The following is a 15,589-nucleotide window of genomic DNA, read 5'->3' as shown; positions in this document are numbered from 1 at the left end:
TTTTCTCTCTTCTCTTTTCTTTTCTTTTTTTTTTTTTTCCTTTTCTTTTTTGGACAAAATCAGGATCAGTGGTCCAGTACTCATTAATTCCCTTACCAGAGTAAAAATGGAGGGAACTGGACCACCATGGAAATTCCTGTTTTAAGCTCCCTAATGGGATAAATGGAGGAAAGTACTAGTAATCATGAAAAATAGTGACAAAATGCTTTAGAAAATCTCTCTTCTCTTGTAAGCCACTTAAAATTTTGAGCATGAGTCTTAGCCATCCCTGTCATTTCACACTGGCTCTGCAGATCCATTGCTGCTATGGCTTGTCACACCCGGTGCTGTTGCTTGTGTCACACCATGTTACCAATGTCATCTAGCACGGGCAGGCTGGCACAACCTCACAGCATGGAGGCATCAGCCGTGGCCTCTCACAAAAAATACCAGATTAATACAATGCAATGCAAGAGCAAAATGTTGGGGAGTTAATTGGGAATTTCCTTTCATCACTGATGCTATTAATGCCGTGTATAATTTTGCAGCCAAAAACCAAACCAGACTTAAAACCGGCCAATTGCCCACTGCTTTGGGAGCAAATGTTGCACAGTGAAGGATTGCAGAGTGCCTTGGAATATGCTCTTTGCAAGGCTTGTTTGACAGCCTTGAATTTGAAGTTTAATTTAAAGAGTTGAATTTTAGTTTAAAACACACAGCTGGTCTGGAGAGCAGCTTAAATCACAGCTAAAAGCAAGGGTGGATGAGATAGTGCTGGGGGGATGGCTTGAAGTGTTTACATCTGCTGTGGAGTCAAATGTAAGGCTGATTCCATGATCTCAGACTCCCCAAGAGGGGCAAAGAGAGATGAGCCAGAGATGGAGCTGAGGGGAAAGCTGTGCCCTGGGTGGTGCAGGGGAACTGCCTGCCTGTGTTCCTGTGGCATGTTCACACAAGTGTCACGGTCACCTGAGCAGCAACAGCCACCCTCTGGTGGCTTCAACCCAAAGCTGGCCTTTCCACAGAAAGCTGGTTCACACCACCCTCACCTTGCAGAGGGACACGCCTGTCTGTGGGGTGAGGGGAAGAGTGGGTGGAGGAGGTAGGGGAGCTTTAAACTGCTGCCCAAGTAAATCTGCCTACCAATACCAGAAATGTGATTGGGCAGCGTAATCACTTGCCTCATTTCCAAATGAAAGTGAAAAAGGTGATAAAGTGGTGGTGGGGAAAAGAAAAGGTTGTGTTTACACCCAGCTGGTTACCACCCAGCCTCAAAACCATTGAAAGACTTCCTTCTGTAGGCATAAGGTTTTCAGATGAAGATGGTACTGCAGAGATATATTAAGGCTCTTTGCACACAGAAGCAGGCAGTAGCAGAGCAAGGAGCACAGCTGAAGCCTCCTGCCTCCTGTTACTGCTTCCCCAGCTATTTGAGCCACAGGTCACCATCAATCTCCAAAATTATTATTATTTTTAATGCAAATCCTATTCATACTCTTTTCACCAGTGTCCTGATATCTGTATTTCACCTATTTTGTACTGATTATATTTCAACCTTTCGTTCCAGCTTGTCTTCACAGCTTTCTCTGAGGAGGAGCAGATCCCTGACATGGAAGTGAAGCTGTTGGGGCAGGCAGTGGCACAGTGAGGGACAAAGGACCAGGACTTTAACAACAAGGCAGGAGGCAGGGCAACATCCAGGGTTTGGATATGGGGCACTCGATGTGGCATTGAGAAAAGCCCCTTATCCCCAGGGTAATCTCTGCCACTCCCCACAGATACCTTGAAACAGCCTCAAAGAGGGACTGAGCTACCAGCTCTTGCCCAAATCATTTCAGACGGAAGACAAACGACAAACATGGCCACGGTCTGGGCTCTGCCAGGGAGGGATGAGTGCCACAGAGGGTTGCCACCCATTCAGGACCATGCTGGATCCTGGCCCTGATCCATTGCCCTTTCCCAGCCTGTGGCTCCCTGGCACTAGCAGCCCAGTAGCCCTGTGCTGGGCACAATGGCACACAATACTCTGCCACTATCCATCCACCACCAGCATTAATGAACTCACACAAATTGTCATTTTATTTCAAGCATTACCCCATAATTTAAATAATTTGATCCTTGAAATAATTACATTCAATTACCTTCATATTTCCATGAAATCGGAAAGCATTCAGAGTAAGTGAGAAAGGAAATTAAATATCCCAAAACAAAATAAACATGTGCAGCCCAACCTGCTGTTTGGGCAGATGACGGGGCGGGGGTGGGGCTTGGAGCATGTCTTTCCACCTGGCTGCAGGGGTGACATTCACCCTGTCAGTCACTGCAGCACAGAAGATATCAGCAGGCCTTTTGGGGCAGCTGCCTGCCCAGGTGATGCCCTATATGTGGTTTTCCCCTGCATCTTTATTAGGCATTTCAGTTTAACAAGATTTTAACCTATAAATCTTTCTGGATGATGAATCAATCCCGTGACACCCGCCCCGACCCTCTTCAACCCTGCCACGCTTGCACAGACACCGTTGGTTAAGTTATGATGGAGTCCGGTTTAAGGGAATGAATTTAAACAATTACCTTAATTACAGGAGCAGTATCATCTTTCAAGAAAGAGGATCTCCAGGGAGGACAGCTGCTGAGAAGTCATTTAGATGCATGAACCTTTGAAAACAGCGGTGCGAGGAGCTGCAACTCCTGCTCCGGGCCGCAATCACTCCCTGCTTCCACCCCAGCTGCTTCCAGCTTGCCCAGCAGAGGAGGCGATGTGGGATGGCAGCACCAGGAAACCCCCAGGCTGCCAGGGCCCCACGGCACCCGAATGTCACACCCTGCCCAGCCTGGTCCTGGAGGTCACCTTCTGCTTAGGCTCCTTCCTAGGAGGGAGTAAAGCCTCAGAGACCTCAGTGCCTGCAGCAGTCAGCTCAGGAGGATGAGCTGAAAATTAAGCACATGCCTGAGGCAAAGAGAAACCCCAGATTTAAGCCTGACAGCAGCCGAGATGAGCAAGGGGTGGCAGGAAACAGGAATCCCACCCTGCTCAGACTCCCACCCAGCCCAGCCCGTGCCCACTGACCACCCCACAGCCCCCTTTGCCCCGGGATGGGCTCCGGACGCCTCCACCCTGGAGCAGCAGCCCCTGCAAGGTCACCCAGCTACCTCCCGACCCCAACTCACTGCTCACCTGAGGACATGATTATTTCCCAAATCACTAAACATCAGGAGCAGCTTTGTAATTTGCTTGGTTCTTTATTACATTTATTGATTTTAAAATATTTTAACGGCTCGTTTATTGCTGTGTTAAAGAGCTCAGAAAGGCAATAAAGTCACACAGCTTCCTTAGTGATAAAAGAAATAATCCCTTGAGCTGCCGAAATCGTGCCTTCTCCTTCACTTGTGTGCTTCTTTCAAGCAAAAAACCCTGAGAGGAACTGCAACCAAAAGGGCAAGTAGCTGGACAAAATCCCATGCATCCAGAGTGGGTAGATAGAAATTAAATAAGCTGTAGCCAAAACAGCAACCTGCTGCAGCTTCAAAGCAACCTGCTGCAGAAAAAAACAAAGAAACCTTATTCATCCCCAAGTTTAAGGTGCTTGACACATGTGGTCATTTGTTGAATGTTTGTTTATACGACTGAGGTGACTCCCCATGGACCATTTCTCTCTGGCCAGTGTCCACAGTATTGCTAGAACAGAGGTGAGCCTCCAGGTCCAGAGCAAGCAGCTCCCATCGATGCTTGCTAGGGTGTAAAACACTGACTTGCTTATCTGCAAATATTTAGGAATCCTGCTGTCCCCTCCAGCCGTGAGCCCCCTTCCCTCCTGGTAGATGTCACCCTGAGGGATATGGTCCCATCAGCACCTGGACACAGCTTCCCCCATGCTGTGGGCAACCCAGCAACCCCCCTGTGAGGGAGCAGAACTGGCATAGGGATGGCCCCTCATGAACCCATCTTTGAGCATCTCTCTCAAATAATTTTTCTCACACAGCCTCACTTTCTGCAGTAGAGATAACTGGGTCTGAGCAGTAATTTAAAAAAATCCTCCAGGTGAGGGGTTTTGTTCCTTGAATCAGTCTTCTGTTTCTGCAGTCATTTCCATGCCAGAGGCTCCCCAGGCACTTAACCAATTAAACACCCACAGCCTGGCAGCTGCCAGCAGCTCCCTGCTCTGCAGCGAGAGGCCTCAGCCAGCAAGGACCATTCCTGGTGAAGCACCGCTGGCTTTCTTTGATCAGCCCCCATTCCAGCAGGAGGGCAACACAGATACCTGTGCTCTGCTTCCCTGTGTGCCTGGCCCTGCCTCACAGATGCAAACCCCGAGATGCTGGGATGCCCTTGCTGCATGGATGTGAATAAAAGAGAAGAAATGGCAAGCTGCTGTTCAGCAGAGGAGGTGGGGGGAAAAGGGTGTTCTTCCTCCCCAGCAGCTGCCACAGTGCCTACCATGCCCTTGTGTGAGCTCTCTCCCCTCAAGTTAGGGCAGGATCACATCTTCTCCAGCCTCCACCCTTCCTTTAGTCTTGGAAAACTGGTCTGGTACTAGAAAAGAAGATGTTATTCCCCCTCCTCCCTCTCCCCCCTCCACAAAAAAAAAGACACTTCTGAGAGCAAGTTAGCGCAGATATTCTGAAAGAAATCGTGTCAAAGATGTAGGCAGGTAATGTTAATGGGCAGTGCATGTCACACCTGAGGGGACTGAAGGCCAAGAAACCCATTCCCAGCCAGGGATTCAGTCCCAGAAGTCTGTCATTTAGCAGTCATTAAGACTTCTGCAAGGAGGAAACTACGCTTCCACCAGAATCCTCCACAGCGGCCACTGCCCAGCCATGTTGTAGGAAAAGCTGTTCTTCCCCAGACTAAACACTTGCTCACACACGAGAGAGGCAGGAAAGACAAGGTGTGATGGTGCCATCTCCTGCCTCCTGCCAGAGGAGCACTGCATCTCATTAGCAGGATGGGCTCAGCTGCCACCTTCAAGCTCATCAGAGAGAAAGACATTAGTAGCAATTTCATATAACAAAATTTTATCAAGTGTCTAAGTCCAGTAGGTTTTATTTTACTCCGTAACAAAAAGAGCAGTAAAGATATATGTCTCTACATAAGCTATGTTTGCATACTCCTTTTCCTAATTCAATAAAAAAAATAAAATCAGTTGCAATCCAAATTCACTGTAATTAACTCTGTTTTTCTCTTGGCAAGTGCTATTTTTAGTCAATACACATGCATAGCCATACTATAGCATAGCTATTTTTTAAATTACATATGCCAGCATAGTTTATAGATTTTAATTTGCCAGGGAGTTGGATAGCCATCAGCAGTCAGGAGCTGTATGTTGTTTGCATACAAACTCAGTTGAGAAACTTCCCTACGCAGCATCTGCTTGTAAAACTGAGGAGGGACAAACCCTCCCCGGGAGCCAAACCTCGGGACAGTTTCAAGCCTCTTGAACCAAGGGCTCAAATTTCACAGCTCTTGGAGGAGAGAAGGGGAGCCTGGGTGGAAGAGGGTACATCAGCGATGAGCATGGATCTAGAAATAGAAATGCAACTTGCCGGAAACCTGACAGATGGGCACAGGGGACAGGTCAGAGCACCGCCTCTGACATCACAAAGGCCATTTTCTGCTCAGGGTACATCTGCAGATGTAGGAGGGAATACAGAGATCCCTCTGCACACACTGGAGGTCAGTGCTGGTGGGGAGAGGAACGGAGTGCCCCAGCACAAGGGGTGTGATACCTGTGAGCAGAGCCAGGCAGCAGGGCTGTCCTGAAATGCAGCTGTGTAGCTGCCCAGGCAGCTGTGGTGCCTACAGATATTTGCCTCACTAAGGAAAATGACACCATCTCTTAGCCATACACTAACTTCCTTTAACAAAGAATAATGCTAGCAGAGATCAGAAATACGCCAAAATTTCAGCACTCAGCTTCAGAGGATAATCTGTATCTGGATTTTATTTTACTGAGTGGTGTAGTTTAGTCCTAAATATCACCCCAAAGTCTCATGAAATTCAGAATCCCAGGAGAGACTCTGTTGTCCTCCATCCACACGTACCTCTGCAGAGACTTGTTGGATCCTGTCACAGGTGGGCAGATAGCTGAATTAGTAAAGGTGATTTGAGCTCTTCAAGTGACCTCTGCTGTATGCCAGAGAAGCCTGCTTCTCTTTTTCAGATGTGGAGTAGCTGCCAACAGAAAAAAAGGGGGGGAAGCTTCCCCCAGAACCAAAACATACTTCTCAATGGTATTCTGAGCTAGCTGATTAATTGCTTGCATGCTAAACTTCAGAAATCTTATTGTGGTTATAAATCTAATCTAATTTTAGTAGTGATATCGTTCAAATAAAAGGCTTGATTTTAGGGTTTTCCTCCTATTTTCCCTCTGCTATTTTGACACATACTTCATTTTTGAGGCTGGCATGATGTGCATACCAAAAAGCCTTGCCTGTGTCTAACAAGCTGAACTATTTTATTATTGCCTGGCCTGCAACTCGCATCTACAGAGACCTGGCTTACAAAGGCTGGTGTCAGCTTCCACATCAGTGCCGCTGTAATGTTTAACACTGAGCACTAACATAAAGATTCAAAGCAGTGATGATTTGAAAGCAGTGGTGATTAATTGCTGTCACTCCTGTGAGTCTCCCAGGCTCACATTTGACCAAGAGGTCCATGCTTCCCTTTTAAGCCACAGTGGAGTTTGAAGAATACTGCTCTATTTTTTTATTTTGATGGGCTTTTAGCAGCGAGTGGAAGATGCTGCACTGGGCAGTGCTGTCCGGGGTGTGCGGCCAGCTGGAGCTGACCCACAGCTGCTGCCGGGCACCGACACCTCAGTGACATCCCACAGGCACCACTCAAGGCATCAGATCTGAAAGAAGAGGTTAGAGGCACACTCTGCAGGGATAATGTCAGCATTGATGTTGCAAGGAGGCAATGGACTGGACAAACTATGCTGCTTTCATCCCAATTATTTATCTTTTAAGCCTTCTGCTTCTCTGAGCTCATAACATAGATGATCCACCAACCTTGCCACCCATCCCTCTCTCTCCTGGTCTCATTGCTCCCACAGTGTTCAATGCAGCACCTGCCTGTTGCTGTGTGCCTGGCACAGCCAGCTCCAGTGTCACTGCAAGGAGTACATCACTGCACCAGCACCCAGCACCCCCTGTCCAACACCCCCTTTCCAAAAACTAATCCTTCATGTGGTGGGAGCCACCATCCTGACTTTCATGGCTACCAGGCAAGAACAACAATGGAGAGAAGAGGCTCTTCACTCATCTTTAAGAGCCTGACCCTCCTGTGACTGGTTCTCAGGATGGGGATGGGCTGAGGGACAAGCAGGTGACCACAGGCTGCTTGCACCCCACTGCGAGGTCCAGCCCCAGCTGCCCTGCTCAATCACCTCCAGTTCTTACAAGCTTGCTGAGAGGTAGGACAGAAGAAGAATGAAGAGACCCTGTATAGTCATCTTTATATTTCAAAAAAACCCAGTAACTTTTACTATACATGCTATAATTAAATATTAATTGAATGCAAAATATAATGGGGCAGTTTTGTATCTTTTGAATGAACTCTGCAGTCCTGACTGAATGAAGGAGGTAAGAAAAATAAAAAAAAGATCAAATACGCCTAACAAATCTACATCAGGAGGGAACCATAAAAAGATACAACCAAGATAAAACCTTATGTGGGGAAGTTAACAGCAAAGAGTAAATCCTCATAACTCCAGGAAGAAGTACCTCTATGCAGCAGCCCCTTCTGCCCTAGGATGTTAGAGAGAGCAAATGATGTAAATGAGGTTGCTCAAATTGCCTTGTGATGGGGGGCTGACACCCACTGCCCTGGTGAGGCCAAGAGAGCAACAGGCTCTCAGGAATCTAAATTGATCCAGAGGGACCTGCACAGCTGGGCCATATGAGTGGACCAGCAGCTGGCTGCAAAATGAAGCAAAAGCTGTCTCATTTCAAGGGACCAAGCTGATTGTCATCTGGGCCTCCAAATCTCACCACCCTGTGATGGTCTGTCGCTATTTTACAGCCATTATAACCTAATCTCAGCCAGTGTGATTTACACATAGTAATTAATGGAGCTCCAGTGGTGAGGAAATTGGTCATTCAGTTTAATTTACTGCATGTGCATACATTAGGAAGCACAAATTCCATAGCTGTGATCTGGGCACAGAGAAAGGATTGTGTGCTGGGAAGGAAAAAAATAAAACACCCAGTAAACAATTCACCACTGGCCTTTCACACCTCCTGCTTTGCAAGTCTCTCCTCTATGGGAGCATGACACACAAATAAACCTGGACATCTCAGTTTGGATGCTTAGAGGTGGAAGGCTAAGTCTCACTGCCACTGCTATCACATATTCCCAGCTGCAGGAAGCATCACCCTGGCATATTGGTGAGTATGGCCTCATTCTGATCCCTGCTTATGTTTGGGTGTGTTTCCATCAGAGAGGCCAGAGTGGGTTGATGGAGCTCAGTGGTACAGGGTGTAAGGGCTACAAAAGTTGCTGTGCCTGTGGCATACACATGAAACTCCAGTGAAGGAGAACCATGCCTAAAAACCAGGACACACATTGACCGCAAAGGCAGCATTGTGTTCTCAGCTACCTTACGTTAAAGGTGGCCCCATACCAGCCTGGACTTTGGAGCACCTACTAACCACACCCCAGAAAAGCCAAAAACAATGCCTGGCTGATCCTCACTGGCCCACGAGGGACCAGGAATGCCCCAGAGGAATCAGGGCTCTTCCAGCTCAGGGACTACCCTGCAGGAGGTACCTACAATATGTCCAGCTCTTCCAGGATCTGTCCCCTGAATGCCTCCATGCCATGAAGCATCTAGCTATGTTGCTTGGAAAAAAAGAAAAGCACTTATACCTTATTTTAAAGTAAAGGTGGATGGATTTAAAACAGCTGCTCCAGGTGGTCCATGCAGCTTCCTTTGTGCTGTTAAATTCCACCCATGCAAGGTAAATGTAATGCCTTCCCTGTTTAATGATTATAGCATGCATGTGGAAGGCTTACACACAGTGAAAGGCTGAAAATTATTCAGTGCTTTCTGATTCAGCACACATTAGAAATCAAATTCTAGGTAGAGTATATGCAATTTGGCTTTAAAATATTATCATTAGGTTTACAATCCATTGTGCTAATTAGATTTATTAATAGGTTTCATTGCCAGTGATAGTTCTGTTATTGAACCGAATGAAAAATATAAACGATTTTGGCACAAAGTTATTTCTACCAACTCAATAATGTCTGCTGGCTCAAACTGCATCTTAAAACAAAAGATCATCACATGAAAGAAATTAGGTGCAACCATGAATATCAACTGATGTACTGTGAACCAATTTGATATCTCAGCTAGAGTTCAATAGTGAACACGAGCCACCCAGCTCCCTCTTCTCTGCGTTCCAAACATGCATCTGCTTTTATCCAGCACTTGGGTGCTCTGCCAAGCCCTCAAACAACCCTGAGGAAAGAGGTTTTAAAGCTGCTGCTGCCAGGGGCATTTTTACATATTTCCCTGCACATCACTTAAAACTCGGGTGATCACAGCATGATGTGGGTGCCCACAAGGCACCCCAGGTACCCCATAAATCAGCTCTTCAATGTAGGGGCATCCCCATGGTGGAACCACCTCCTGTAGCTCCCTTTGCAGAGCTTAAAATACAGCTGAAGTGCAGACACCTTCACAACGATCATCTTCTGCACACACTTTAACAAAAACTAACACAAAGCAAAGTTTAAAGCTCAAAATGGACGCATTAACACCTCAATTACCGCTAAGAAAGGAAGCTCTGCCTTTCTCAGGTTTTTATTAAAATAAACTCAATAATACATTAATCCCAATATTAAAATGGGTCACCTTCAGCAGGTTTTAAATAGTCAGCAAGGGGGTTGGGGGAAATCAAATCACAGAAAAATGTCTAGAAATCAGTAGTTTCTTGGAAAGAAAAACAAAATAGATCAAAGAAATTCCATCTAAGCCCTCTTCCCCTCCAGAAAGGGGGAGCACAAAACTAAACCTACAGCTCAAATACGATGGGTATCCCCTGGAAAAATCCTAAGGTTTCCTGAAGAAATCCATGTTCCTGCCTCCCCCTGCTGAGCGCGGCCGGGAACTGCGCCCGCTCCTTGAGAAAACCACCTCCTCTTCCACTACAGCTCAATGGTTTTCCCACTCACAGACACTTGCCAGTCATTAAACTACTTCAGTTAACATTAATCAACCATTGTCAACGCTGGGTGGGAAGAGGAGGCAAACGTTTAAATCATATTACACAAAACACTCAAGAGAAAACATCACTTTTAAAACTTTCGTTCTTTTAGCTACGCTTAACTACTTCAACAAGCAGCACTTAGCAGCCTAAGTGTACCTCGTGGTGGTGCCTCCCTCCACCGCCCGCAGTCGCAGCACCCTGCACGCATCCTTGAGACGGACCAGGAGCCGGGCCAGTTGCACTGCCTGTCCCAACAAGCCCCATTTTTACTCCTTGGAAGAGCCAAAAGCCCTGAAGGTATTTGCAGCATCTCTGGTTGGGAGGACAGCCAGGCTCTGCACAGTTGCCTCCTCTGGCCTAGAACAAGGGGATATGAAAAAGAGCACAGCAGCAAAAGGGCAGAAACAAATCTGTTCAGGCTAAAAAAACAGTAACTGCTTCCAGTTATGCTTGAGTCACCATTGCCCAAGGAGTACAGCAGGAAAGCAGATTTTATTTCCTGAACTTTTTTTTTTTTTTTTTGTTCTTCAGTTACTAGCCCAGAGTTTCAGAACACTTCGGTAAAAAATTGGCTAGATTGATCCCTAAACCCTATCAAAAAATGAGGCTCATACAACAGTGAATGCAAAATGCTGCTTGTTCCTGTAAAGTTTTACCCATCCTGGTAACTGTTATGCAGGAGGAAGTAGATCAATATAAATGACAATTCATATCATTGATAAAAAAGTTATTAATGGGCACACCACACAACAGAAGACCAACAACTCAATAACGTTGGACAGCTGCAGTTGGGTGGTTTTAATTGTGTGAAGGTCTTCAATACCTCTTTGGCCTCCTTCTGTATTCCTCTTGGGAGATGTAGTAATACCATGCACAACCACATAAGCTGGTATTCTGTGAGAAAAGTAACAGCATGCCTTTCTCACGTTATCAAGATTTACAATACCACAATTTTTCTCCTCACATTTTTTACTAAGTTATCTTGACTGTACAGGAGACTCACCTTTGAAGTATTAGATTTAGCCTGTTGGCTCAAGAGAATTACCCCCAGTTGGCAGACTTAAAGTGTTATCCCAGCTGTCACCTCAATCTTCAAGAAGAAACCAGTTCAGTATTCAGTCCAGAGACAGGAATCTTTTTTTTTTTTTTTTCCTTTTGAAATCATTCCAATGCATGCACATCTATATACCTTTATTGTTAACAGCAAAGTTTAGGGATCAGCGGTCAGCGTGCAGCCCAACCCATCCGGAATGCTCTTATTATCAACTCTACCTCCCTACTCACCACTTGCCTACTTTTAACAACTGCAGATTTTCACTATGAGTTGTTCAGTCATCTTAGCATTCACCTTGCCTACTTGCTTAAGGAAGAGTCATCAGACTCTTTCTTACCGTTTCTGTCACCAGCTCAGTATTTGGCTCAAAAGACTATGGACAACAACTAGAGTTTTCGTGTTCTGATTCCTCTGCTGTATTTTGCAAGTCAGAACTGGAGTTATAAGGCATCAAGTGTACAAGCCATTTAATTTAAACCTAGCCTTCACCTCAGAAGTACTTTGAAAAATACCATAATCTCATTAGAACACCTTCAAATTTTATTTGCATCTATTGTAATTACAAAGAATATAACAATATAAATTTTCATTTAAAGTGACAACCCTTTCTAACAAACAAGGTCACAAATTAGTGTGCACCTATTCTGACCTGGGGCAATTTTTATGGAAGTTTTCCTGCATGAGAATATGTCACATTTTACAGCATTGAATCTTCATAGTTCAATACACAGGAACAGAAATACATCTATTCCTACTTGCAGAACACTCATAAGTATTTCTGAAGTATAGAAATGCAACATTTCATTTGTGTTATTGAGAGGAAGAAAAGGCTTTTGTCAAGTCTCATAGAATATACAAACAGTCCTGATTCTCTCCTCCCTGAATTTATTCTCTAATTAGACTTGATTTATCGTTTTTTCTTTAAAAGGGGTAGGAACATAATCACTATCTTGTTTACAACCTTGCAGAAGACTAGGGTAGGAAAAAAAAACCCAAAACAACAAACCAAGAACCTCAGACAAAGATGCACACTATTACAAAAGAAAACAGCCATCAAATTGTTCAGTTTATTGATGGGAGTTCAAAACTGATACAAAACATGCCCTCTCTGCATGTTGTATTTTACCCTTAAAATGTTTCTGACAGTGTCAGGTAGATTGAGAATTCAGAATATACTTCGGCTTTCAGCATCTACCTTTTATAAAGGTATTTCACAAAAGCCACTAGCTTACATAACATGTGGTCCCAAAATTACTTACAGACATTCTGTTTATCAAAAGACTCAGATCTCCTGTTGATCTGATGAAATAAAGGCTTAAAAATGTTTTAAGCCATTAATAAGTATCCTATGGCAGAGTCAAGAAAGTTTATGGTTTCCATTATAATCTCGGGCATAAAAAGGCAAAAAGTCCTAAAAAAAGCAGCCCTCCGAAATATATGGAATGTGGCAATGGATATGATGCCAATTTTTAATGATCAAGTTAAGTAAAACAGATTCTTAAAGCTATGAATGATGTGAGCAGTATCACAGCAAAAAAGTTAATGAATACCACAGAACCAATCAAGTTTGAAAGTTGAGCAAATGTTGCTTCAATCAACAGATATTTGTAATGTCAAATATACCAAAACATTTTCTAAAATAAATTCCTAATGCAGAAAAATTGATTGAAAGTTTGCTCCTAGCTAACAGTACCTTTTATTTAAATTGGACCCTAAACTCATCAGACAATACATAGCCCACACTTTTGGACATTTATAATAAAAAAGCTTTTATTTTCAATTGAAACAAATGCACCATCCTGTACTTTGAAGGCTATGAGCCATAAGCATATTCCAAGGTGTATCAATGGCAACAGATTTGTTTCACCTCCACTGAGAAGTTACATAATGCACTCTTAATTGGTAAAGAAAATTTAAACTCAGCCTTCTCAAAGCTTCTGTACTGTGTTTCTTGGTTAATTGTACAAGTTCCACAGTCAGACCAAGAGCTTGCACTGTGTGCAGATATTGTAGTCAATCAATAGTATGTTTAATCGTCATCTTCCTCTTCTTCCTCTTCCTCCTCAAAGCTGTCTTCAAAGCCCTCACTGTCTTCCTGGTCCTCATCACCTTCTATTGCTGTATCCCATTGTGGATGATTTTCTGGCACTGGTTTTGCTTCATGAACTTCCAGCTGTAATTGGATAAGGAAAGAGAAGAGAGGGGAAAAAAATTACAGACAATAAACAGCAATGTGGGAAAACAAACAAATTCACACACACAAAACAAACAAGTAACACACAAAAGAACAGTTAAAAAAACCAACTAAATAACAAAACAAATCCCATCCCACCACCCAAACCAAGAACAAAACCAAGAACTGCTTCCAGAAGTACGGCATGCCAGATTTTTCCCATTAACTGGATGAATCTAGGACTAAGGAAGGGCGGGGAAACTGCAGGGCAAACCTCAAGGTATAAAAAGCCACAGCCAACCATACTGCAGAAACTGGCAAAGCATCAAATTTTAGTCCCTTTTAATCCATCATAAAACTACCACTATACATTAGGCAGAAACCATTTATAAGTCTGTCTATCCTTCCCACTTGTTTTAAAATTAAGACAGGTTGAATTCTTATAAACAGGACTTCTGGTGTTTTAATGACCATTAAGAAGTAGCTTTCAATATAATACAAGTATATAACAGAGTCAAACATCACCTTCAATGGTTTAATCTGGTCCAATCCCATATATGAATCCGATCTTAAATAAACCGTGTACTGATAGTTTCCAGGTTTGCCTGGTGCTGGGAACTTCAGCTCTACCTACAAAAGAGATTTCATACCATAAAGTTCTTACTGCTTTCAAATGACACATTGAAACAAACAAGTACCTGAGTCTTCCAATGAACAATGAACATTACTACAGAATTATAGAAAGTTTTAGCTTCTTACTAGGGACACTTTTTTGAATATAACTATGTCATAAAATACCTGTAGAAAAGAGCAACAATACTCAAATACAGTATCTGCCATGAAAGCTGAATCATTGAGTCAGTCAAGCAATGATTTTTTTCTGAATTAGGCCAAGTAACTACATTAAGTACACAATCTCACCCTGCTGTATGCTAAGCCTCAAAAACCCAAACAGGTTAAAATATTTAGTCTGCTGAAAGTCTTATCTTAACTCTGCTCTTATTTGAAATTGAATGTAACATCTAATTTGGAAAAACAAACACATTAGGTCTTCATTTTTCAGAAAAGTGTCACAAAGAACACTGACAAAGGTTACAGGTTCAGCAAAGTTTATATGAGCCAAAGCTAATTAATTTGTCACAGTCTCTGCTATACAGAAAGAGAACACTTAATATTTCTAACAATTTGAATAAATTTAGGCATTTCACTGCAGATGAACACTGCTTTTCATCATATTTTGATATCAAGGAAAAAATAAACCAAACATATTCCAAAAGATACTTCAAAGTTGTCTTAAATTACTTTTTCTTTCTCCACTATCAATTTTCATAGTTAAAAGGCACTTCTCTCCTTTTATCAAGAGAATAAAATTTGTTTCCCATCTTTAGAGATAAGTAAAAAAGATTAAAATCTACATGTATTTGCATACCAGAGACACTTCAACAGAGTTCTGTAATACCCCAGAAAGAAAACTCTCCAAGTACTTTACCTCTTCTTTATCTTTTAGTGTACAAACATGGTATGGCATACATATTAACATCTGCTCCTTCCGATCTGCAATATACAGCCACCACCATTCTTGTTTTTCCTTTCATAAAGGGAAAAAAAAAAACAACAGTAAAAACCCACCAGCATTATAGAAGTCATAAAACAAGATGTCCCTACACTTTTAAACAGGCAATTAGGATTCACTGGTACAGATAGAAAGTTTGTGTCTGGTGGCTTTTTCAAACTCTTGGATGTACATGAATAAAATACATGGTGTACACTGCACACTGAAAACAAACAGTTATGACAAGTAACTGCTGGTCTCCAAAGGCTTAATTCCATGTATTCAACTTCAGCTGCCATGTGAGACATGGAACCACCCCCAAGAATTGTGTCCACTGAGGATTAACAAGCAACTTCATGCAATACAAAACAACATTAGGTCCTTCAACAGAAATCCAACCTGGAGAAAAAGCTGAGCATACAAAGCAAGGAAAATGTAAAGACAGATAAAGAACACTTAGCAGAAAAGTATTTTTCAGACAAGTGTGCTCTGTTCCACTGCTTCCCCCCACAAAAAGTGAAATGACATTTGAACATACCGAGATTTCCGTTCAATGAAATGACTCTGTATCAAACAATATTGAATGTATATTTGTAAAGGATGCCCAACAACTGCT

General features: G+C 43.3%; 1 protein-coding gene across 2 annotated transcripts in view; it reads right to left on the bottom strand.

The window, feature by feature from the left end:
- Positions 1–11,767: 11,767 nt before the first annotated feature.
- Positions 11,768–15,589, bottom strand: part of SEC63 (SEC63 protein translocation regulator) — a 54,667-nt gene continuing 50,845 nt past the window's right edge. For both annotated transcript variants that reach the window (XM_021553824.2, XM_021553825.2), the window contains exons 19-21: positions 14,911–15,009; positions 13,947–14,051; positions 11,768–13,421 (exon numbers count right to left, since the gene is read on the bottom strand). In XM_021553824.2, coding sequence (XP_021409499.1) covers positions 13,278–13,421; positions 13,947–14,051; positions 14,911–15,009 — 348 coding nt within the window. In that variant the 3' untranslated portion in view covers positions 11,768–13,277. The remainder of the gene's footprint in view (positions 13,422–13,946; positions 14,052–14,910; positions 15,010–15,589) is intronic.

This window comes from Lonchura striata, chromosome 3 (assembly GCF_046129695.1).
Source record: "Lonchura striata isolate bLonStr1 chromosome 3, bLonStr1.mat, whole genome shotgun sequence".
Lineage (NCBI taxonomy): Eukaryota > Metazoa > Chordata > Aves > Passeriformes > Estrildidae > Lonchura > Lonchura striata.
This window is presented reverse-complemented; position numbering and strand designations above follow the sequence as displayed.